The sequence below is a fragment of the Python bivittatus genome, unplaced genomic scaffold (genome assembly GCF_059951505.1).
Source record: "Python bivittatus isolate LINGU-HERP-01145 unplaced genomic scaffold, Pbiv_v1 ctg000690_np1212, whole genome shotgun sequence".
Lineage (NCBI taxonomy): Eukaryota > Metazoa > Chordata > Lepidosauria > Squamata > Pythonidae > Python > Python bivittatus.
In genome coordinates this window covers 12,157,416-12,184,362 of record NW_028277096.1, presented here as the reverse complement: position 1 = coordinate 12,184,362, position 26,947 = coordinate 12,157,416, and the positions used below count along the sequence as shown (strand labels likewise).

At 42.0% G+C, this 26,947-nt stretch overlaps 1 protein-coding gene across 1 annotated transcript in view; it reads right to left on the bottom strand.

Annotated features, from left to right (window-relative positions):
* The window catches only part of SPNS2 (SPNS lysolipid transporter 2, sphingosine-1-phosphate), a 113,547-nt gene that overhangs the window by 74,082 nt on the left and 12,518 nt on the right, over positions 1 to 26,947 (bottom strand). Inside the window, exon 2 of the mRNA XM_088152286.1 lies at positions 2,720 to 2,785. Within this exon, the coding sequence (XP_088008412.1) occupies positions 2,720 to 2,785 (66 nt within the window). The remainder of the gene's footprint in view (positions 1 to 2,719; positions 2,786 to 26,947) is intronic.

Below are 26,947 nucleotides of genomic sequence, written 5' to 3'. Positions count from 1 at the left end.
CTTCTGAAATCTTTAGCCAAGGAAACTGCAGGGACTAGTCCAGCCAGTTGCCAGGGGTCAACAGTGACTCAAAGGCAGCCACCCTGCAAATAAAAGTATGAGATACCACAGCAAAATAAGGGTAGGCCGGCTTTTTCTCCCAAACATCATGTGCAGGGGAGATACAACATTTTCTTTTTCTCATGGATGAGAATCTCATCATGAAATTGCCCTCTTACTGCCAATGGCCTGACTCTGACAAGACGAATTCTGTCAAATTTCCATTAGCGGACAATTCAGATATTCCCCCCTCCCCAGGGTACAGTTGACTTCTAGAACAGACCCTTTTCCCATTCATTTTCCCATAACAATCCGAAAGTTTCCCTTCCCTTTCCTGTCCTGTCCTCTGAGCCATCTGGCTTTGCAATAGCAGGACTTCCGTTGCAAGGGGTGTTAGGATAGCCTGTTTTTAGAAAGGACCAACAAAAAATGCTATTAAAATATTTCGTTTATTTGTTTTAAAGAGACTGCATAAGTTTCTAGCAATTTTGCCAGAACTGAAATACAAGGCTGCAGTCACATAAGTATGTTTAGCTGTTGGAGTTACACTGTGCCTTTTCTTCAGGTGCTCCAGATCGTATACTTAGCATGCTCTCCTCTAAGGTTTCTCTACAACAACACCCCTGTGAGGTAGGTTGGACTAAGAGAAAGGGACTGGCTCACAGTCATCTAGTGAGGTTCCATGGCTGCAGAGAGACTTGAACCTCAGTCTCCCTGGCCCTAAATCAACATCTCAACCATTAGACCACGCCAACCTCCCAACGAATTGAATTAAATTCCTTCTCTGCCCAGTTGAAGTTGATGCCTAACCTTCTTAGATTTCAGCATCAGTTAAAGACCTTCCTGATCATCCAGGCTTTTACAGGTAGGTCATGATTAGTGCAGGTTAGAGGATATTCTGAGATTTTCAGGGAAAATGGGAAAAGAAGGAAACTTCACAAACCATGGTTTATCTGAGTAACTGTTTCCCTCAAACAAAGTTTGAACCAAGGCTACCAAGACAGAACCAGGATAAGCAAACAAACCTAGTCTGTATGGGGAGTAATAGGGACGTACACATGATCCGGGCACTAAGTTTTATTTGAGCGACCGTTACCATTCATAGAAAACAGGATGAGTGAATGAATGAATTTCCTGATGCACACATATGCATAGCATGACCTTAGACGCAATGGAAAGGAGCAGAGATTGGAAAAAAATCAGGCCATCTGCAATCATCATAATCCACACTGGCGAACTTAGCCTAACGTAGCCTTCCGAAAAGAGCATCATCTGGCCACATACCTAGGTCCAGCTGGCCGATCATTAAGACTGCCCAGAATCCTCAGCTTTCAATATGGATTGAAAAGATACTGTTGATGGCCCTGCTAACTGCATAATTTCCTTGAGCATTAAGGGTACTAGGTCTTGCTCTTTTTTAAAAACAGACACACACATTCACAGAAAGTTTGATAGAATGAGTGAATGATTTCATGTAACTCTGGCAGGAACCAGATTCAGAATGATCTGGACATCCCTAATTGGCAAAAGAACTAAGATGTCCCTCCCTTCCAAATGCAATGGGTACCACATGAATGTAAACATTTCCAAGAAAATAGATTTTATAAATGTGGCAGATTCCCAGCAATATTTGCAGATCTGAAGAATTCAGATACCTTACTGAATCACTTGTATTTTTTGCTACCGTAACCCTTCAGTGACTCCCATTCTCTCCATTCATCCTGACTCAGCACCAACCATGCAACATAGAAAGAAAACTGTGTTCCAGCATATAGGCTGTCTTTGCCTTAAAACCTTAGTAGTTGGGAAACCCAGCAGCATTTTTAGTGGCATGGAATGGATCAAAGCAATCCATCAATAAAATTAAAAATCAGGAAAAGGATAAACAGAATCACAGGTGCATTAAAACAGCTATGTTCACACAACAGGCTTAACTTGATTACAGAAGTAATAATTACTGGGTTCATGCAGTACACAGATGTATAGCCTATCTTGATGGGTTGGATTCACACAACACACTAAACCACAATTAATCAATTGGTCAAAATATACCATAGAAAATACTAACCCAAGTTTTGCATGTTATGTATGTGTATCTGCTTGATTTGTAACTGACCTCATTAAGAACACAGTGTGAAGAGGCTACTGCTTGTAAATATCCTTTACTGCTTGTAAAGAATATTACAGAATGATGGAAGAGGTTTGAAGCATTCCCACCAGTTACTGCTCAGCTTCACTCCCAAAGCATAGCAAACAAACCACTGGAGACACATACCTATAAAAGCCCATTTGCCAGTTAATTGCAATTTAAAGCAAAGCTGGTGCGCACTCACAAGTGTGCCACAACCTTGGCTTCAAAGTACAACATAGAACACCCAAGGAAAACAATAAACATGTGCAAAACGAGTGTCCGTCCTCCGGAAGACAGGTTCCCTCAGAGATGGGTCCCTACTCCACTCTCATTCAAAGGGCTCTTCTGGCTTTTGCTTGAGTTGGGTGGTGGGCCCTGGTGGGAATGTTTTATGTTGAGAAGCGGCTGGTTTTTACTTTCTCCAGATGGTTCACTATATTTATTATTGCTGTTAATTTTGTGCTTAATACTGTACACCACCCAGAGTTGCTATGGAGTTGGGCAGCCTTACACATAAAAATCAAATTAAATTAGAAGAGGTTTGCTTACCTGTCTGTAGCAAGCCAGCTCCACTGTCCTTGACTCCAAAATGTTGCTGAATATCTAGCAAAACGCCTGGAGGGAAAAGAAGAACACTGGTTATATGAATGGTTAATGCAAAATGTTTATTCAATCAGTGATTTTCAAGCCCTGTTCTAGACCAGGGTGGGCAACATGGCACTTTGGGAGAGAAGGTGACCAGGAACACCTTCCTTGTTGCATCTGACTTTAAAAAAAAGAACATTTTCTTTAAAAATATAGGAAGTTCACATACTCCCATACAAATGCTCTAGCATCCTCTTTATTTATGCTGTAAATTTTCCAAGAAAACTACTGGACACAGATAGGTGCTAAAGACATTTTCAGAAAATAAAAACCCAGTGATTCTACTCAGAAAAAGACTAAGATCAGCTGAGATGGTAGCAGCATCTTGGAGAAGCTGGGGTTGGGGTGAAGGGAAATGGATCTTACCATTTGCCTTCTGGTAAATAAGTTTACCAGATCAGCCATTCTGTGAACACAACATGCTCTCAAAAATGCCACCATTCCCCAATCCAAGATTGCTCTCCACAACCTATGCAACCACTCCTTTCTGGAACCCTGATTTAGATATAACAGGGGGAGAAATTATATGTATGTATGTATGTATGTATGTAATTTTTATTAAGAAAGAATTTTATACAGGTTTAAAAACTACAGAAACAACAAAAATTAGAAAAAAGAAAAAGATGAAAAGATAAAAGAAAAAGTGAGAAAAGTAAAAGTCAAGGAAAGAAAGGAAAAAAGGAATAGGGTTCAGTTGTGCGATTGCAACTGCCATGCTGACTTTTTTGACCCTCCCATGGGCGTCCCTGCCAAAAATTATAAATGGCAACTCCTTTGGCTGCTTAATCTTTAAGTCAGACTTGGATTATTTGGGGATGGTTGCAAAGAGGTGTGAAGTGTATTTCCAAAGGGTACCCAGAATACTGCCAGGAAGCCCCATTTCAAAGAAAAATAGAATACTCAATATTTTGTTTTCTCAAATATTGTTTGAACAGTACAAAGGGATGGAGAGATTTGGATCTAGGTGATCTGGATCAGATGATCTGGACCAACTAATTATGTCACAATAATTCAGCTGAAAGTTCAGGCCGTTGGCAAAATCCCCCTTGCCATCCTACAGAAGCCTGGGTGGCAGCATGAATGCCCTTCAAGACTGGGAGTGGATATTTGGAATAAAGCAACTTTTTGAAGATTTGGAATTCTGACAGCACGTTTTATTTTTATTACTGATCATGACCTTTATATACTGCCTGAATTGGACTCTAGGCAGTTAAGAGCCAGTGTGAAGTGTTGTGGTTAAGGAGTTGTGAGCTATTTTGTGATAATGTCCAAATGACCCATCCTGGTCCAAATGCACTTTTAAACAGATCCAACACAACCCTTCTACATTTTAAAGAGCTGAATAGACATATTCCTGGAGAACAGAACTGTTGGAATGTTTAGCTTCCGGTCTCTGAATGAAAGAGGGAAGAGATAAAGAGGTAGGGAAATTCACAAATGGAAAATGGAAGCACGAAGGAGAATGAGGTTGCCCGTTCCTCATTTTCTTCCTCCTGTTTTCCAGCAGTCAACGAATATCATCCCAAGTCCTCATATGGCTGAGGAGGGCCAAGTTGGAGGGCTTCTATCGTAGCTTTTATTTACGTCCCTCCCTCACAACAAACATTATAATTCTTGAATCCTAGAATGTCATTTTGGCAACCTAAAACTTGGCATTCAACTCCAATTGTCAGAAACAGAGCAATCAGACAGCTTTATAGGTGCCCACATCTAATTCAACAGCTCACTATATAGCTGCAGAACCAAAACAGGGAACCTCAATCCTGGTGTGGAAATGCTTGGGAAGCAAGGGTCTGGGGAAACCTGCTTTACTAATTGGAGCCAATTTCCTATTTCACCCTCATGCCTGCTTGGACCTCCTCTGGGCCCTGCAGCTGTTTTTCTATCATTTCAGAAGAATTAAATTGGAAACTGCAATGGTGATGCAAGACTCTAGAGAAGCAACTCTATTGCGTGTGTGTGACTTTTTGCCCTTAAAGCCTCCTCTTGGGAGTTGCTGTTTTTACTTCCTTTCCTCAATTACATTTCCTAATTTCTCTTCCTTGCACATGCAAAACCACAAATTCCCCAGTGTGTGTGCGTGTGCGCGCACCACTTTAAGGATTCACAAGCCTTTATTCAGAGATCAGAAGGTTCTTCTATCAACCATTATCCACATTCACATATGACCCTCAGACCTGGATTCCCAACATGATGCTCAGCAACCCTTTGCTTCTCATTTGTCAAGCTTCCTATTTTGCATGAAGTTTTTAAAAAAAAATATATTTTAATGTTTAAAAAGAATGGGAAGTGAGCTCACCTATCCACAAGAGACAAATGTAAATAGTAAGGCTCAAGAGCATCCTTGAAGAACAGTAGGATGACGGGCAGCAATTTTATATAGCACAGGGCCAGGTTATCTGCAGGACTGCCTCTCCCTGAGGGTATCTGTCCATCCCACTAGGTCAGAAAGGGTGGATGTGCTACAGGTCCCCTCCCTTAAATGCTGTCATCTGATGGGATCTCAGAGATGTGTCTTTTCTGCAACTGTCTCAGCCCTTTGGAACTGCTTCCCATCTCAGATTCAAGGGGCCCTTACCCTTTTAGCCTTCCAGAAGGCCATGAAGACCTGGTTCTTCCCCTAAGCATTGGCCTAGAATGGGGCTTGAATCAGAGGCTAATAGTCTGATTGGTCTGGCATATGATGGGAATAGTGGTTTCATTTTTATTCTTGTTTTTACCAGTTGTTGTGAGCCGCCTAGGATCATTGTATGAGATAGGCGGCCATATAAGATTTAAAATAAGGAAGTAAACCAGTCAACCAACTTCAACTGCATTCCTTCTGTATGCAATTAGCCCTGCCACTTTCCAAGAGTGGCCATACCGGGCTGTCAGAACATTAAACAGGCCTACTGGCCTGGCCATAATGGCAAGTCATAATAGCAACAAACCCATTGATTTGAAAAGGTGGGAGAAACAGGGCCTAGGATGAAATTCTGAGTCTGATTCATGCATATATAGGACTTGATTCCTTTGCTTGATAGCAGTGGATATATTGTACATACATGACTTCTTTCATGTCTACAGTCAAAGCTACCTATCTAGCCGTGTTGTGTCTTTGAAGCTTCTGCCGTTAGACTGAGCTTCTGGAGAGGGGAATTCACAGCTCTGCTGTGAAATTTGACAGCAGAGGGAGAAAAAGGCAGGTAACTATCCTGGTCAGCCCTTCAGATTAACCCCCTTAAACAAGTGACTGGGTCATCTGAGTCTGTGGTCCTGTCTGCTCAACACGTAACACTCCCCCATGACCCAGTGTGATATGGGAACCCAGCCATACTGTATGAACCATTAAAACTGAACTCTTTCATAGGACCTTTGAAGAAGAGCGCTGCTATTAGTTAGTTAGTTAGTTAGTTAGTTAGTTAGTTAGTTAGATGCCTAATACTGCTAGTGTATTTTATATTGATGCTACCAGCCTAGTTGACTGGGGGTAGTTTTTGTAGCTACTGTTATTTATAATTGTTTTTATTGCCATAAGCTGCTGGCAGTCATTAATGAGTCTGCCAGTATATAAGCCCACTAAGCAAACAAACCAGGTTACCATATTAACCCAGAATATAGTTTCTTTCTTGGGTCAGAGACCACAGCAATTGCATTCTGCTAACTTGCTTTAAGGTCTAGTGTGTTGTCTGAACACTGCCACACAGTTGGAAGGAGATATTTAGCTTACTGAGTCCAACCTCCTGCTCATCCCAGGAGTCCAATTTATGGGGGAAACATTTTGATTAAGGTAACTTTAAAATTACAAGAATGGCACTTCATACCCTTAGAGCCAGTTTGGTATAGTGACGGGAGACCATGAGTTCTAGTCCCACCTTAGGCATGAAGCCAGCTGGGTGACCTTGTGCCAGTCCCTCTCTCTCAGCCCTTGGAAGAAGGCAAGGGCAAACCACTTCTGAAAATCTTGTCAAAAAAACTGCAGGGACTAGTCCAGGCGGTCCCCAGGAGTTAAGACTGACTTGAAGGGGAAAGGAAAGGAAAGGAAAGGAAAGGAAAGGAAAGGAAAGGAAAGGAAAGGAAAGGATAGGAAAGGAAAGGAAAGGAAAGGAAAGGAAAGGAAAGGAAAGGAAAGGAAAGGAAAGGAGGGGAAGCAAGCAAGCAAGCCCCACTTCATGCCCTTAGATCAATTATATATTTGGGTTAGGTGTTTCAAAGCAATGCAAATATTCCTTGTTTTAATTATAGATACAGAAACTGAAGGGACTTAAGGAAGAGCACATGAGAAACTGACATGGCCAAAAGGAAGACAGATCTTTCCCTAGATATAGCCTTGACACAGCAGAGTTGCAAAAAAAAAAAAAAAAAACCATTTTAACAATTCAGAAGGCACATTCACTCTTCCTCACTGGAACAAAATCACCTTATGCAACTGAAGATACGCAAAACAGTTGCTGGTGGCAGACAGAAGTTATTGCTGATCAGAACATTCATCAACATGTCTCGGGAGAATGACAGCGAGCAGGAAACACCCTTCCATGAGAAATGGTTCTCTCTTCTTTGGCAACTGCTGTACGGATTACTTAAAACATGCATAAGCTGATTAATTGTCATCCTCATACATATATGTATGAGACTATGATGCGTACTGAGTTTGCTGGGGATCCATGGGGAAATGCATCACCTTGGGCCTTGCACCCATCAGTATCGCACCCAGACTAGTCAAGCAGTGGTTAATAACAGCAAATGCCAAACCAGACAGAAAATAAAAGACAGCTGCTGTATAAAACACACAGCACATCAAATTCATAGGAGGGACACAAATGTGGCAGAGAAAATCCAAAAGATAAGATAATCTTGTTTCAGGAATAATAGCTTCTCAGATCCAGCTATCCACTGGACAAGAACCCAGTTTGCATCCAACATAACTTTTGCACAGGCTGGTGAGAATTCAACAGATTTTTGGCCAATGCATCTGGAGGGGCACCAATTTAGGGAAAGCAGAAATATATTTATAACTCATTTCTGTTCGTTCAAAAGCAAGTATGTGTATTTGCTGCACCAGATTTATCAATGTATGATAGAAACTTGAAATCCTCACTGCAGAAGACTTGGAAGTAAGAAGTCACATAAATACCTGTAGTTTGGGTTCTCACAATATCTTAGATCAAATGCAGTTGACTCAGTATGTTGTGAAAACCCAGCCAGTGTAGTCTATGATTCTGTGTCAGGATTAATCCAGACAATTGGGTTATCAGTAAGTGATAATTGGTAACTATGAGTAGACCTGTAATGCAAACATAGCTGTTCACACAGGGAAATGGCTATTTTTAAGGAACTGGATGTGAGTAAATTCCTAAATGAAATGACCTGCTCTGTTCCTTTTTTAAGAAAAACAAAATATTCAGATGGGAGCTTATTTATCTGTTGCATTTGGCACTTTCACAAAAGTCATGACATTTTCAGCGATAGAGATCAGCGTAAAGAAGGGGGTAGCACAATAAATGCAAGTAAAATTCCTGTAGACCAGAAATACACATAAATAGGCTGGCCTAAGAAGTTCTCTTGCCATAGATTAAGCTTCCCCACCCTCAACTTTACTATTTCATGTACAAAAAACAACAGGTCTGGCAAGTGAAATTGAATTCAGCACTGACTCCCTCCAGTACCTCTGTGCTGCCAACAAATCTATGCTCCAGTGCTCATTCTGTCAACCTCACTGCCCACCCAACCACTTCAATTTAACAAGGAAAGGCAAACTGGGTACAGGTAGTCCCCGGGTTAAGAACGCCCAGTTTAAGGATGATCCATAGTTAAGAATGGAGCCTATTGTAGCAAAATTTGAGTTAAATACACAATGGTTCGAGTTCATTACCCAATACTACTTATTAGGAGGTCAAACCAGTCAATCTTAAAGGAAATCAACCCTGACTGCTCATTGGAAGGACTGATAATGAAGCTCAAGCTCAGATACTTTGGTCACCTAATGCGAAGAGAGGACTCTTTGGAAAAGACCCTGATGCTGGGAAAGATTGAAGGCCAAAGGAGAGGAGGATGGCAGAGGATGAGATGGTTAGATAGCATCACTGAAGCAATGAGCATGAAACTGAGCAAACTCAGGGAGGCAGTGAAGGACAGGAAGGCCTGGAGCAATATGGTACATGGGGTCATGAAGAGTCGGACACGACTTAACAACTGAACAACAACATACAATAATACTGTTCCGGCTTACATACAAATTCAGTGTAAGGACAGACCTTGGGAATGGAGTTCGTTCTTAAACTGGGGATTATCTGTACAACAAATCTCACATTAGGAAAGAGAGGAATTTTCCAGAATTATTTAACTTAGCACCTGGTAGATCTCTTCATTAATGTCAAGCATGTTGTTTTCTAGACACGCCAATAAATCTGAAAAGATGATGGGGAAAGCAATGCATCACCCATAAACTTCTTCCAAGAAAAATCTTCCCTCAATCTCTATCTCAGCTTTCTGACAGTAACTTTTCAAGCAAATGGTAAAAACCAGCCCACTAGCAAAGGTGCCCGGGTAGACACACGATAGTTGGAACATCATTATCTTCAATAATACAGCAGAATATTTCTAAACACATGGCTCTCCCTTTTTACAGTTTTGTAATTCTTTAAATATATATTTAAAACAGGGGGAGGAAGATGCAATTTTTCATTCTGGGAGTATTACAGCTACAGTACTTTTAAAAAATAGGTTCATTAAACCTATCTAAATATTCACACCTCTATTTTATTTGGTTATTCTTTGAGAAAATTAACAGAAAGCCATGCTGTTGTTTGCTTGCCACCAAATTCAAGCCATATCATCTTGGCTGGCTCTGAGTCAAAAGAGAGAGAACTGGGGGCTGCATGAAGCCTGTGATTTTCCAACTGTCAATCTTTTGTTTATTCCACTAACAACCTTAGATAAACAGATGCAGCTAGTTTAAAAAGTCTCTTGGTAGCTGTGTTCACATGTCAATGGAGTCTTGTGCAAACCTCGTTCATGTGATTATTTTCTGGTTCAGTGTGTGGTGTGAGCTCAGAAAGTTGGGCAAATGAAGAAGACCCAACTTTGGTTACTGCACGAATGTAGTCAGCAAAGACCTACCCAAAGTGGCTGTGAGTTCCAAGGACGATGAGCAATCTGAGCCTACTCAGGGTTACTCATGGTGAGAAACTGTTTCGCAGCAGTTGCTATGCCCCCAAACTAAGCTGCTGCTGATACCACGGAAGACTTTCCTAGAGCCATAATCACTTGGTCTTTGGAAACCATCCCGCTCTCAGCAAGAGTGCAAGAGTTTCACCAAGCGCCACACGGCCCTGCCCTATCGAAAATCATTCCTTTTGCCCAATCAGGTTCTCCCTCTTTTGTTATCATTCCTGTGGGAAGAAGATCTGAGCTCTCCTGTCTTCCCCCAAAGGGTTCTGGCTCAGCTCCATCTCATGCAACAAGTAATTATAAAGTTCAGAAGGGAAAGATGAAATGCAATTAGCTCAGGGAAAGACAGAGGAGAAAACAGCTTTAGAAACAGTGGCTCTTGATGCAGAGTAGATGGGCTGAGATTTGTTAAAAAGAAAGAAGCAGAAGCCAGCACAATCGTTCTGCATCACAGACACACACAACCCCCCGCTGCCCCCAAGAGCCTTTTCGGCACAATCAACTTGTTGTGCTGTTTATGTACTGTCTACATGGGTTCCCCAAAGATTGAGCTGCAGCATGCTAGCATTCCATTTATTTTGATTAAAAGACTCTTTAAAAGAAATTGGAAGTGACAGGGAGCCTGGTGGGCTTCAAGAACATTCTCTGGAGGCCGACTCAAGCGTACGGGTGCCACCCTCCCTGAAAACAGATGCACTCCTACATTTTGTATTTCTACATTTTTCCCATGTGCCATGCTGGCAGAGGATGTTGGGAGTTGCAGTCCAACCCCTCTGCAACTTTTGCAACTTTCCAAAATCCCCAATTACATCTGGACATTTCAAAGGCTGGATCCGAGATCTTTCACCTTGCAGATTGCACGCTCGTCTGCGAAGCTGCAGCACAGCTCCTACTTTTGACTGTGTCCGTCCCCACCCCCCAGTTCAACGTTGAGAAACAGCGTAAAGCGGTGGAACCAAATTCCACTGCAAACCGAAACCGGCCACCTAGACTCCATGTGCAATTTGCTTTTACATCAGACCTCAAGAATGATGCCTTTGGAGGCGAGAAACGTGTGTGGTGATTTCAAAGGCTGGCTGTGCCTCAGCCAGAAGTGTAGGGAACGCCAGCCTGATTTGTACAGCCTTCTAGCAGCAAAGCTACCCCTTAATCAAGCCTTTCATCTTGCTCATTAAAACACACACATCCACTGTGCCGGCCGGCTCTGTTCTCATCCGAACGATGCCTGGGAAGCAACGGAGTCGAACAGAGGGCAAGAAACCTCACAGGTGACAACACAGTGGCACAGGGAGAGCACCTCAGGAGACTTGAAAAGCTCTTTTTTTTTCCTTCTGTGCTTCCTAACCATTTAAAGGGATAGGTGGCTGCTTGTAGCAACTTCACTCTTATTTAATTTCCTACAGGCCAGCAGTTAGCAACGCTGCCCCCAGGCAACACAGCACCCACTGCACAGCCTTTCACACCTGACTTTAAAGTATTTTTGAGTTTGGGATCCAGCTGCAACGTGAAATGTATGAGATAAGCACCTTTTCTTCAACTAAATCAGAGAGAACCAACAATGGGAGGCCTGATTTATTTCTCCAAAGGGGGGTCAAACAAATTGCTGTTTGATGCTGCTATGAGCTGTCTGGGTACATCACCAAGTATAAACAGGCACGACGTAATGGCCCACTAACTGTTTCTCAAGGACAGGAACACACAATGTCATCTTCAACCCATCAGGCATTTTGTTTCTGTGGTACCATTTTCCAACTTCTGCCAGCACAAGGGGTGTTGTGCGGTCTGGCCACTGCACATCCTTTTGCTGTAGCTAAATACTTCCTTTCCAATGGCTGTCAGCGTTGCCTGTCCCCTTCAACAGTAAAGTCTATAAAGTCCATATAGTAGATAGTAAACAGTAGACATTACTAAATAATAAAGTCTATAATAAATAGTAAATAGTAGACTTTATTGGTCTACTATTTACTATTACTAGTCTACTATTTACTACTATTACTATTTACTACTAAATAGTAAACAGACTTTACTAAACAGTAAAGTATATAAATAGTAAACTTATGCACGCACACAGGCACACATAATCCCCTCCTATGTTTTAATACTGGGGATCACTGGTCATTGACTGTAATAAAATCCCTGATCGAAGACAAAGGACACTGCTACTTCATACTATGTATTGTATTGTATTGTATTATTATACTATTATATATTATATATATTATATATTAGCTCCAGTTTCATAGCTTTAGGGTTAAAATATTATGCATTTTAGATTCCAGGTATTAGCTATAGTTTTACTATTAATAGTATCTTGTCATACTATACCATTTACATTTATGAAGTCACCTTGCTCTGGGGCTTTCTGCTTTGTTCTTCTTTTTATTTACTTGTTTCTTTCTTTTGGCTTTATGCTGGGCATTGACTGAAATAACGACTGGCATACACACACAACTGAAAGACCACCATTTTTGAGGATAGGTCACTTCTTTGGGACAGTGCTGCCATTTTCTCCTTTCTCGGTGGTAAGAAAAACAGCTGGAAGATGGGGTGGAAACAGTAATGTCCTCAGGGTTAGGGTTAGGGCCAGGATGGTGGCCACAATAGTGCAGTCAAAGCTTTTTATGTGATCATGTGTGCTTAACACATTATGCTTAACCCAGAACCCAGGTTCATGAAACACAGTTGCTGTGTTCATATCAATAAACTATATTGTGGCTTAACATGTTGGCTGGCTGGGTTTCCATAACTTGCTGATCTACAAAGCACCCAACCTAGTTAAACTAGTCCAGCACATTGAGCATACAAAGGCAATGTCTAGTAAACGCATTTAGGACTACATTAAACTTGCAGCTCTAATCTTCTTCAGTTTGAAAGCATTCAAAAATCCAAATTCTGCTTTCCTTTACTTGCTAACTTTATTATTTATATCCCTCTCTTCTGCAACTATGAACCTCAAAATTCAGGGAGGCATGTGCCACACAGAGCTTCAAATACCCACTAGCATACTCTGGGAGTTCGCAACTGACCTCTTAGATTTCTTTGTGCTTTCATGAGTATTTGTTTCTACGCACACTTCTGCAAACCTCAGGGTGCCACCAAGTACACTAGTTCCCCCATCTTGCCTTCTCAACGCTTCTGGCTATGTTTTGGCAACATTTCTGTCTGCACACAGACCACCTGAGTCAGCTATTAGGAGGCGTGATCAGATGAAGGGAGCTGTGCTTGCAGCTCGAAAGAGGAACAGATGGATATAGACAAATGACAAGGGAGTCCCTCACAACCAGAAGTCTTCAGGCTCAGCTGCCAGAGGCTGGATTGCACTCTTTATAGCCATGTGGGAATGCAGAAGGAGTTGCTCCAAGCAGGAACTTCTGATTTATTTATAAGGCAGTATATGAATTAACACACTGAGCAATGGGCATCGAAGAGGCTTGTCCACTAGCTCAGATTTTCAGAGAAAAAGGGAAAGCGTGCACTTGGTACCTGAATTCAAATTAAGACATTTTATGTGTTCATGCAATTCACTGAACCCTAACATAATCCAATGGACAGAGTTCACTTTTTTTTTTTTAATCATTCAACCGTGTCCAATTCTCAGAGACTGCCTGCACAAGTCCCCGCAGTTTTCTTGGCAAGGTTTTTCAGAAGTGGTTTGTCACTACCTGCTTCCTAGGGCTGAATGGGAATGACTGACCTAAAGTCACCCAGTTGGCTTTGTGTCTAAGGCAGGACTAGAACTCACAGTCTCCAGTGTCTAGCCTGATGCCTTCACCACTACACCAAACCGAGTCAACATACAAACTGGCTCAACATACAAGGTTTTGCTCAACTGGCAAAACATGCAAAGCCTCAGATTCCTAACCAAGGTTACCACTAATCGTGCTAGTATGTTGTACAGGTGCACCCGCTAAGCCTTTATCTGGTCCAGTTCTGTGAGTTGCATGGATCTAGCCAGAAAGTTGTTCCAAGCCTTTATCTGATCCAGTTCTGTGAGTTGCATGGATCTAGCCAGAAAGTTGTTCCAAATTACATCTCTGGACCTTTATGAACTGCAGAACTACAACAAATCCCTTTCAGTTTTTTATCTCCTAACGTCCAATATACCTCCTCCTAACATCCAAGAACTCAGAAGCTTGAGGTATCTGAATTGTTCCCATCAGGAAAATCTAGCACTTCAGAAAATGCAGTTCATAAAAGCTAATAGATAAGCATTTAAAAAGTGCTATAGAGGGAAAAAAAACTCTCAGTCATCGATGAGAGTTCTTCTCTCAATGCTGATGAGTAAGAGGTTATTCTTCTTGAGATCACAACTGCAAAAGTTAAATTTTCTCCCTCCTGCATGCTGCAATCCCAGTGAAAATCAGTCATCTCCCAAACACATTTTTAAAAAAAACAAACAAACCTTGTTTGATGGCCAACCATGCAATTAAAATTAACATCTCAATTGACCCCAAGGCTCAGCCCCTCCTTAGCAGAAAACATTCCACAATCTGCAGCTGGGAGAATTTTAAAACAAGTTGACCTACTTCACACTTCTGCAACTAATAAACAGACCACAACAGGACAGCGCACTATTCTAAATGTTGCGATGCGGCTCTTGCTTAAACGTATTTTAGGAAGATGCATACTTCTTAACATAATACATGCTGGACACCAGATACCTTACAGAAGTAGATCATCTCCCATCATTTCCCACCAGTATGGCTATGGGAGATGACATCCACCATTATCTCCAGATCCCCAAGAAGGCAATTCTGAGGGGAAATGCATATGATTTTAACTGTTTTAAGAAACAGACATGAATCTATTTGGAAGTGATATTTCCACCCCTGTGCTGGAAACAAATCATCATGCAGAGCTACTCCAGTGGGATAACCATGCCGATGTATAGTTGCAGGATATCATAACCAAACGTCCTGCAGTGGCATCTTAAACAATAAGATGTATCAAGCCATCAACTTCATAGTTGCAAACCCTTTTTATCAGCTATATGAAATATTATTCTCAGTTGGACAAATCAAAACCTCAAGGCATATACTCATTTACCCTCACTTTTTTGGGCTTGTGGCTCAACAGAAGTACATTGTGCACCCAATCAGACCTAAACAGTAACTTCAGGTGTTCTGAAATATAGCAGGCTGATGGGGAAGATGGCGTTGTCCAACTAATCAACTAAAATCATTGAAACTGTATTGTGAGATTTGGCATATTGGTTGCCACAGGTACCAACTCCAGACATCTTGCTTGGACAGGCATTGGGTGGGAGGGGGTTGCTGGCAGATCTGACCCAGGAAATACTGTCAAGAAAGTGCTGTCATTCAACAACAGGAGCTGCTCAAAAACCTCTGTGGTCTCCATCTAGCTCCTGATATGATGTGCATGTTTTCATGAAGAGCTGTAGCATCTAGGAACATCTGCCTCTAGTGGTGAGCCACTGAACCACATCTGGCAGCTTCACAATGAGGTACCTTCAGAGTGTGGAGAAACCATTGAGTCCTTCAGACCAGAAGGAATATAAGAGGGCTTTGTGTTCCAGCAGAGCCTTATTGAACACCAATATCCTTCTGACCTTCAGGGCATTCCTAGCTTGTTCCCCAAATCTGCCTCCTACCTCTTTTGCCTTGCTCTCATTCCCAGCTTGTCCCAAAACTCCTGGCTCACTGTAGATGGTTGCTTCCAGGCCAGGCTTGACAGCAGCGGAAAAAAATAAACCAGAAGAAGGAGGAGGTACATTTAACAGCTCCTAGGGCCAAAGTTCTCGGATGAGGAATTTCCCACCATAATCTCTCTCATGGGGTCACTGGACAACATGAGGACTTGTTTACTTTACACCACCAAAAAGACTCACACATCCTAAAATCCAGGATCTTGATACTGCAATTTGGAACAGTTATGTTCAATTGACACTTTAAAGAAGAATCCCATTAAATGGAGGAGGGTACATCTCAACATCCCTTTTACACAAGATCAGAACTTTATTTATTGGTTCCTCAACTGTCAGGCACTGTGCACTCATTCCATATCATTTGACAGGTTAGATACCAACCTAAAAATGTGTTGTTGTTTTAAGGTTTGTTTCCCAAGTAGCAGACTGCCCATTTGCTATGTAGCATCCATCTTGGTTATAGAATGTTATTCCTCTGTTCTATTTAGCTCTATTTTTATGTTTGTTTTTTAAAAATATTATATTGGTTTTTAATTGTACGCCACCTGTTGAGTTGGGCAGCCTTATAAATCCAAATAAATAAATAAATCTGAAATCTCCAAAATCATCCAATGGGCAGTTTTTGATTATCCTCATCCAAAATGTTTTAAGATTTTCAGAATTTCACCCACAAGTTTGTAGGAGTTTGGGGAACTCCACCAAAAGTCTTCTGAGATTTGGTGGACCTTGTGAAATTTCAGCCATTTCTCCTTTTTTTCCCCATTGTAATGGAATGTTTTATTTAATTTCGGGGTCATAGAGATGAGTTATTTACATGTGTAGTTCAAGTGAATTAGAAGAAGAGTATAACATTTTATATACAGGAATAAAATTGGGAAATACCACCCCACCTGCTTAAAGCACAGGAGACTTAGGAACTAGGCACCCACAAGTATGAAAGCCATCTCTAGTACTACAGGTAGTCCTCGCTTAACCACCATTTGTTTAATGATGTTTTGAAGTAATGACGGCCTTGGAAAAAGTGCTTTACGACCTGTACTCGCACTTATGACCATCACAAACGGTTGCATCACACCCCACAGTCACATGACACGATTTGCGACCTTTTGTATAACAGTGGTTAAGCGAATCACAGCAATCATTAAGTAAATTAAGTGGTTGTTAAGTGAATCACGTGGTCATTAAGCAAATTCTGGCAAAAATGTCCATTGGGGAAGCTGGATTTGCTTAACGACCATGTGATTCACTTAACGACCACAGTGATTCACTTAAGGACTGTCGTAAAAATGGTTGTAAAATTGCGTCTGGTCATGTGATGACTCGCTTAACGACTACCCTGCTTAACAACCAATTTTCCAGTCCCTATTGTGGTCATTAAGTGAGGACTACCGGTATACCCAAATAAAAGAGTGGCTTCTATATAGTTGGAGCATCTCTTAGGTTAGAAAAAGACAACTTGACATTTCCTGCCCCACCTGATGTTTTAAGCATTCTTTTAATTAAAAGGAATACATAAATGAGAAGCTGTCAGCCTTCTAGCACCATCATAAAATGGCAGCCATGTTGGGAGAGACAAGCACAAAATATCATTTTCCAGGTAGTAAAGCGGTAAGACTGATGTGCTTTAGCCCCCAGAAGGTTTCCAACCACCTTGACTTCCATTTTGACTTTTTGCCTCTCAAGAGAGCATCACACACTTCCAAACCAAATGCACTGGGCTGCAGCCTCCCACAATGTTTATTTTATAAGAATATCTCTGTGAAGCTCAGGTGCATTCCTGGCACTTTTGTTGCAGCGTGCACTCACTCTTAAGTAACAACCACCACAGCAGCAGCAGCAGCAACAACAAAATATCAGTCAAATGACCTAGGCCTAGGGAGCCTTGGCCTTGGCAACTTTATGATAGGTGGACTTCAACTCCCAGAATTCCCCAGCCAGCACAGCTGGCTGGGGAATTCTGGGAGTTGAAGTCCACCTATCTTAAAGTTGCCAAGGTTGAGAAATGCTGATTTATAGGGATAATGTTGCCACGGGAATCCCTGCAGAGGGTCAAAAGACCAATTCCCTCCTCTCAAATAGCCCCCTTTTTTTCTTTTCCAGTTGACTGTCAATTTTCTCAGCTCCAGAACACAACAGCGAACCATAACGTGTGCAAGGCACTTTGGGACCACCTAGCCCATCCCCCTGCCCCGCGCTCCTTAGTCCAGGTTCATTGGACTAAGATGGGGAGGCAAAGGATTCCAGCCTCCCTCTGCACACCTCAGGGTTCGCCTAAGCAGGATACCAGCCCTCAAGAGTCTTCAGGGGCTCTGTCTGAATCCACAACGGACGAATGACACACACAGCATTGTGCCTGATTCTGCAACAAACCTCGCAAAGGACGGGGCCCAGAGGAACTCACAACTGGATACGAGGGAGACGGAGCAGCAAAGAAGCAGAGGAAACAACGGAAGAAATATAAATACCGAGGAAGGCAATGCTGTTGCAAACGCTGATTTGGCACGCACGAGCCCCTGACACACCTCCCATCCGATCCTCAGTTTTGGAATTTGTCAAAGAGACAAACTAGAGTTGTTGGAAGGAAGCAAGGCGCCAGCTCTGGAGCAAGGACGGCCAGTTGGAAGGACGGCCAAATTACAGCATTGTGGGAACTGCCATTCGGCAGAGAAACCTGTAATCTGCAAAGAATTCAAACTACCAGGGAGAAAACAAATTAAGACCACACTGTGAAAAAAGAAATACAGACAGGAGGGGGAATTAGACGGGCCTCCGTTTAAGCACAGCTCTTCCTGAGATTGGCGATGCCGCAACGGTAGCAATAGAGAGAGTGTTTTGTTTGTTAACGAGCTGTTCAAGTTTCCATGAAATTGGGCGGGTAGAATCCATCCTTCCCCGTAATTAGTTCTTGCTTCTCAAACAGCACAAAATTAGCCCCACGTGCAAAGTGTAGATGGGAGCACTTTCCCCCGGCCCTTCTGGACCCCTGGCTGGCTCGTGCCCCAGAGGCAGAAAACATCAGGGCTTTGGAACATTTTTCTCGCATCAAGATTTTTTTCTTCCTTTTCACAGCAGATCCCATACCGTAGACTCCCTGTTAACAAAGGGTCCTTCAAAATGTTCTAGAAAGGTGAGGTCAAGCAGGCGCGTGCAGAATTTTATCACGGGGTCCATTTTCTTTTCTGCATTCGGGGGGCAATCGGGTCTACAAAGAATGAAAATATCAGGGACAACCGGTCATCAAAATTCAGATAGGTGGGTCTGTTTCCGTGCCCTGTTTTTCTGAATTCTCGTAAGACTGTCCTTCCAGCCTTGAGGACTAGAAACTTGATTTTTCTACTTTTCTGCAAAACAAGTAAAGCAGACTGTCCGACAACCGTTCTTTTATGCTGCATGCAGAGAATTGTGTGATACACACAGCCCTGCCTGGGGGAAGGTTAAACAATCTCCAGAATTTCACTGAGTTGTAAGGACGCTCTGCAAGCAAAACTATTTACTATTCCTCCTATAGCAATATTTCAGGAGTCTGAAGCACAGCTTCCTAAAAAGGGAAGTGAATTTATGCAACAGAGGCCTTTTTTTCCTACTGGGGCTTAAAGGCTATTTTAAGTATGAATGATTTCGTAGCTAGTGTCTTACAGAACTACACAGCTAGTGAACTATAAGCCCAAGCAATAATTTTGTGGCAAACTCACATGCTTAGTTGTCAACAGACCAAAATCTCAAGCAACAGAGCCACAGCTAAATTATAGGAGGCTCAGCGCTGCACCAGGTAGTTAAGATTTGGTAATTTGCAATACAAAAACAGAGTCACTCTCCATGGACAGAGAAAATGCAGAGAAAATATGTTTGAGAAACTCTGGGAAATGGTGAAGTGCCAAACAACAAGCGGAGGACAGACATTGTTCCTGTCTGCAACTCACTTGATCAGCTGATGAAGTGAGCTGCGGCTCATGGAAAGCTTATGCTTAATATAATTTATTAGTTGGGAAAGGTGCTACCTGATTCTTGATTTTTTGTCCCTGTCTTGAGAAAGGGAGAGAGGAGGATCCAGGGAACTACAGACCAGTTAGTCCAACAAAGATCTCCAGGAAGGTACCAGAGTCAATCATAAAAGTATTGATCTGTAATCACCATGAAAACAATACGGTAATTAGATTAACATGGATTTGCTAAGAACAAGGCTTGCCAGACTAACTTTATCTCATTTTTGATCAGATAATCTTTTTAGCAAGAGCCAGTTTTCTATAGTAGTTAAAGGTGCCAGGCTAGAAACCAGGAAACCCCGAGTTCGAGTCCTGCCTTAGGCATGAAGGCAGCAGGGTGACTTTGGACCAGTCACTCTCTCTCAGCCCTAGGAAGGGGGCAATGGCAAGCCACTCCCAAAAAACCTTGCCAAGAAAACAAGAGGCAAGAGACAAGACTGAGTCAGCACGCACACACACCCATCCCTCTTTAGCAGATTGTGTGAAAGCTGAATACATAAAATATCTTGACTCCACAAAAGCATTTTGTAAGGTCCTCTTTGGCGTTCTGCTTAGCAGCCTTAAATATGGGCTGGAATTTATTTATTTATTTATTTATTTATTTATTTATTTATTTATTTATTTCCAAATTTAGATACTGCCCATCTCACAAAAAAGTGACTCTGCCAATCAAATGTAGGCACAGCTAGCTAAAAATGGTATGCAAACTTGAGTACTGAGTGGGTATGAAAAGGTCCAGCCTCTCTACCCTTTATTATTTGTATTAATTACTGAAATGAAGAGCTAAGAGGAAATGCTGATGAAATCTGTCGCTGCCATAAAACTGGACAGGATGGCTAAGACTTACAAAATAGAAAGAAGATTCCAAATGACCTTGAAAGGTTAGATAATAACACTTAAATTTAATGGAGAAAAATGCAAAGGTTATCTTGTAGGGAAGAGAAGTCCAAGGCCAGACACAGGACGGAGGATTCTTGGCCTGGTATGTGAAAAAGAGATTGGAATAATAGCTGTTTACAAACTGGATATGAGTCAACAGCACAACATGGTGCAAAAAAAAGGAATTTGAAATTTCCGATTGCATCAATGGAAGAATTGTTTCTAAATTAATGGAAGTGATAATTCTATTAGATTTCTACTTTATTCCACATTAATCTGATCCTGTCTTGAGAACCATGACCAGTTGGGGGCATCACACTTGAAGGAGGTTTCAGCCAAACTGGTTCAGAGAAGGGTGGTCTTTGAAGTGAGATTGAAAGAATTGGGTATAATTAACTTTGAGAAGAGATGATTAAGGAAGGGCATGATGGTATTCTCTAGTTATGTGAAGGAATGTCATATAGAAGGAAGTCCTGTTCTTTAGAACACGAAATAACAGATTTAAGTTACAGGGAAGCAGTTCCTGAATGAATGTGAAAAAAAGATCTTTCTAAAAGCAACTGAACAAAGGAACCAATAATTCTGAGTGGCAATGGGCATATTTGGGGGGCTGGGGGGAGGTTCACTTTAAAAAACAACAACTGGAGAGGATGGCACATGTATTATGGTTTGGGTCCTTTTTAATTTTTTAAAAAGGCTTTTAAAAGGCATCCATTTTGCCCCTTTTCTACACATCCCCCTTTATCCATTTTAAACTTTCTTAAATCATCTCTTTGTTAAGCCTTCTGCCAACAAGTTCTTGAGTCTTTAAATCCTTAAAGCCTCTTTTTATTTTTGTAATCCAGGAAAAAAATTACACTTACCAAGAGGAATCTTATCTTGCAGCAAAAAAAACCTCTCTTTATCTGTAGATTAATTAAATCCAAATGTGATTAAGAAATGAGGATGGCTGAACTTTTTGTCCATAACTTGTCCTATATATTACATTGTGAGCTTAGATGGAGTCCTGCACCTCCCAGCTGTTCAACTCACCAGCCGACTGCATAAACTTCCATTCCTGCAGTTTACTCATGAGGAACAGCTGCCCAGAGTACAAGTGGGCTATCTCACAATCTCTCCTTTACTTGGAGAGATTTCACTGTTCTTGGCCATAATGTTGTCCCCGCTCCTTCAGAGAAGTCTAGTCCACCATAATCCTCACCGGAAGCTGTTCCTTTTCTACACATCCCAATGGGAATGCTGGGCCAGTTTAAGAAGAAAAAATGGCATCTTTAATTTCTACCACTCTTTAAAGAAAATCCCCAGGACCAGAGACATTCATGGGAGTTGGTAAAAAAGGTCTAGATCAAAGACCCGACTCACTTTTATGCATATACATCACACGTATAAAGAGGCGGAGATTTGATCATGTGGTCACAGGCACCATCTTGACTTTTTTGACTCCCCCTGTGGATGCCCCAGCCCAGAACAGACTAAATGTTTTGGTTCTGCCTGATCGGGGTACTTCAGGGATACCTCCAGAAACAGATACTGTTGACCGCTTAATGGGCAGAACATCAGTCATATCCACACTGTGCAGAATATCATTTTAAGAACATGCATCATAAGATGATTTCCAGCTTGCACCTCCTGTCTCTTCAGATTTGGGGCAGGAGGGATTAACTGAGGCTGTTTTCCCAAGGGTCCTGAAGCTAAATCATGGCATTATTTTGGGTCCTCCCCCCAAAATAATGCCATGGCTAGTCACAGCATGTACCTCTCCCTTCAGCTCCCATTAAATATTTCAACACTGCAGTTGAATCTAAAATTCTGCCTTCTAAATTACATACATTAATAGACTTTGGATGCCATCAGAGAGAATGCTGGTAATTACAACCACAGCTCCTTTTGCACCCGCCTGCCTCCTTCTCCCTTTTCAAAAATAAACACATCTTTCAGAAGGCAAAGAACTGCAAGACAAACCAATCCTATTTCCACTCTTTCTAGCCCTTCAGGTGAGTTCAGAAGATGCTTTCTGATGCTCCAGGTCATTCTGCATCGCTCTCCTTACTCAACACCAGAAAAGGAACACCAGGAAAATGTCAGATTAGGATGAGTCCTCACATCCATCCATCACTGCAGAAGCCCAGCCCCTTAATGCATCAAAGCAGAAGGGGGGGGGATTATAACAATTCTCCACCTCACCCCAGTTAAGATAGGGTGCAATGGGGTGGCTTCATTCATGTTTTTGTTCTACATTAAAGCAATATCCTGCACAATAACTGAGGGCAAAATATATGGATCTTCTTCCACCCAACCAGCTTCTAGCCACATGTTGGAGATCTCCTCAAAGATAGGGAAGCCAAATGCAGGCTTTTATGGATCTTGTCCCTATTTTATGGATCTTATCCCTATTTTATGGATCATCCCAGTTCATGATTATTGGTATTGTTTATCCTAGCCTTTTATGTTGCCCACCCAAGTGCTGGATAGAGGAAACTTTGCATAAGTTAGGAAAAGAAAATAGCTAGAATGTAATCTTACTCTTCTGGAGAAAACAGTTGAAGGCCACCTACCTGCAACCAAACCAGCAGTTAAATTGGATGTGGTCAGAGCCCACACAGCCATAGTATGCATTCTCATTCATTCTTAATGGCTTTCTCCCTTCTATCTGCTTTTTCCTCAATGCGCACAACGTGCCAAACCAGAAACAGGCAACCTTTTTGAGGTGGGGTCACATCTGGAATATTGAGAACGTAATGGGTATGCTCACAAAATGGCTGTGGGGAAGACACGGCCAGTCACAAGAAGGTGAACTAACATGCACACCTCCCCCCCCACACACACACACACTATGCCATGAGGACTTTGTGGGGCCCAAAGGCATTTCTGCAAATAAATATGATGCTATAGAGCAGTGGTTTTCAACCTTGGCAACTTTAAGATGTGTGGACTTCAACTCCCAGAATTCCCCATGCTAGCTGTGGAATTCTGGGAGTTGAAGTCCACACATCTTAAAAGTTGCCAAGTTTGAAAAACACTGCTATGGAGGCTGGGACCCCACATACAAATTTTCAACATAACAATTTTCTATTTATGTGATTTGATTTAAAAGATTTGTATTTAATCAGATCTGGAGAGAGCACATTGGACCGCCAAGACAGTATCTGAAGACACATTGACGTCTGTCAGTTCCACACTGCCCACCCCTATGCTAGGTAGTTATGGGGTGGTTTCATTTTGCCTTAGTAGATTATATGAACCCCGCCTTTGGGATTTCTAAATCAAGGTTTATGACTGAGCGCATTGGGTGAACCCAGCCAGCTGTGGTTTATTCAGTAAACCACAGTTTTGCATAATGTATAAATCTTAACCTCTTTCTTTTTCTTGCATGTTCTATCTGCAAATGGTAAAACTGCTCTACACACGAACAGGATAAAAACCCGAGGAACGTGGCTCCATTGCACCAAGTCTGACCCGAAGAATAAGGGGATTTTGTTTTGGGTTTTTTTGTTTCAAAAAACCGAGAGGAAATAAAACAGCATTTCCAAACCTACAGCTTTGCCAGCAAATCTGCTTCTTCAGTCATTGGTGGGGCCAAAGAAAGCCATAATAATGGTGTGAACCTTACATCTTCAAGATGTCAACACCAGCAGATGTTTATGAGAGAGATCACCGAGGAAAGTTAATCAGCAGTTTCGGCAGCTGAGAAGAACAGCCTTAAGACCTGGGGCAGCTTTTAAAATTCATGCCACCGCGGCAGCATTTCATTTCCTCCTTTTCATTTTCCTGCCGGTGTTAAGACTAGAAATCTAGGACCGTTGTCCCCAGCGTGACACCCAGAGCGCTTTTCTGCCACCGGACACCCTCCTTGTATGTGCTCATTACTTATTGTTGTTGCTTACCTACAGAGAAAATCTAATTTTTTAAAAAGTAAAGCTATCCTGCTGCAAAGGTAAGCAAGATTAGAGGCGAAGGCAGGTAGCAGAGGTATCCACAGGGTGTGCTCAAGAAAGTCAAGATGGCAGTCACAATGGTGCAACTGAAGCTCCGCCTTTTTTTATGTGTGGCCACCATCTTGAATTTTTTGACCATACCTTGCGGACACTCCTGGCAGATAGCATGATGGTAAACTGGTATTTTATAATTGTTTATATCTACAGGGTAGCCGTTTTTTGAATTGACAAAGTTCTTCCACACTGCCATTTTTCAAGAAAATAAAGAATGCATTCTCAAATCCCAAATGGGCACACCAGCTCTCCCATAATGGGCAACTTCATGTTAGTATTTAAGAATCTACCAGAATCTTGGTTAGAATTGACTCCTTGCTGAATGTTTATGCTGTATGTAGGGCAGTGACAAAGATGGTGAGTATCTACCAAGCCCACCCAGACATTGGAAGGGCTTGGGAAATGTACAATTTCTAATCAATTCCTGAACTTGAAAAAAGAGCCATCAAAATGGTTAAAAGCTGGGAATGGCTTTCTCCCCGCCTTGGTGCCCACTATATATGTAGGGACTGAAATTCCCAGGATTCCTAGCTAGCTGATGGCTGGGAGTTGCAGTTCCAAGATCACTGAAGGATTCCATATTATGGAAGGTTGGCTGGGCTGGAGTTTCTGTTTCTAGGAGGAAAGATGAGTGACTTCAGCTTCATAGATTCAAAGAAAGGGAGACAGGAAGAGCAGAGCAGAGAAGATGAACCAAGTTTATAAGCCAAGTTTATAAAATTATGCGTGGTGCTCTGTCTGTCTTAAGCAGTGTTGTCCCAACTTGGCCACTTTAAGATGAGCGGACTTCAACTCCCAGAATTCCCCAGCCAGCCATGCTGGCTGGGAATTCTGGGAGTTGAAGTCCACTCATCTTAATGTGTCCATGTTGGCACAACACTGGTCTTAAGAGAAAGAACAGAATCTGAGGTCTCAGGCTGTGACCTCCCTGAAAAACGTGCAAAAGTCAGGATGCGTCCCACAGGGTCTCCAAGAGTCATTGCCAATTGTCATTTTTAACATGACAGAATAATTAAATATGTGATTAGAGTGTAATCCCATTAATTAGATTTCATTTTAATTAGAGTGTAAATGAACTCAATTTAAAATTAGGTTTACCTGGCCCCACCTGCTGTCTTTGAGAATTCAGAATTCACCCTCTGCACCCCATTCAAAGATCAAGGGCAGCCAAAAACCAAACCAAACACTGGTAGACTCGTGTACCAGACCCTGGGGATCATCTAATAAAACCAGGAAATAACTCCAAGAGATTTGGAAGAAGGCAGGAGAAACTTCAGCAGACAGGATGCTCACATGTACTCCCACGAGAGAAAGTCGGAGGGTGTGCGCTCTACAGCTTACAGAAAGAGAGATCCAAATTGATTTGTACCAAGTGCCTTTTACAGGTAATGTGAAGGAAAAGGGATCAGGTAACTCAGAAGATAAATAGGTGCAAAGCCACATTTTATTCATAGTGCAGAACTTATGCATGCTGAGCATTCAGAGAGGATCAAATGATCTCTGAGAGTTTTGTTTATTGGAAAATTCTTGGCAACCCATTGCTAGAAAACCTAAAAAGCATACTGGCATGCAAAGATCCTACACAAATTTACAAGTTGGCCTATAATTAGTTGTAAAAACAGAATTGTAGCAAGCCTCAGTCCATTTCATTGTCAGGTTGTCTCACTACATGCGAGAACTTCAGTTAATGCAGCACTTTCCAGTCGTGATGAACTTCAATTCCCATCCTCTCTCATTGAATATGCTGGCTTGGGGGTGATAGAAGTTATGGTCCAGCTCTTCTGGAGGGCACCCAGTTACAGATGGCTCATTTAATCTTTTCCCTACATGCCTCTTTTTGCACTGATGCCACTAAATTGACAATAAGCAAAAGATGGCTATTTCTTAGCCACACTGCTCTGGGGGTGTGTGTCCAATTACAAAACATGCTTACAAACTGCCATATTTCCTTCAGCAAAGGCACTGTGGTGTAGTGATCAGAGCAAGTCCACATTCCCTGTCTCATCTGATTTTTTCCAGAGGATTCTTTTAAATAAAAACACATTTTGCCTCCAGCATCCTATTTTTTTGGAAGAAGAAATTGATTATTTAAAATGAGAAAGAAAGAAAGAAAGAAAGAAAGAAAGAAAGAAAGGAAGGAAGCAAGGAAGGAAGGAAGGAAGGAAGGAAGGAAGGAAGGAAGGAAGGAAGGAAGGAAGGAAGGAGAAGGAGAAGGAGAAGGAGAAGGAGAAGGAGAAGGAGAAGGAGAAGGAGAAGGAGAAGGAGAAGGAGAAGGAGAAGGAGAAGGAGAAGGAGAAGGAGAAGGAGAAGGAGAAGGAGAAGGAGAAGTCTGAGTCTCATACATCCCACTGGGTTGATATAGAGCATCTTGGAGAGCTGGTTTATCTTCTGGAAATGGGGTGTTTTGGGGACTGTCCTTGCCCACCATGGGAGTCATTGTGGCAGCAGGCCCAAATACACGCTGTCA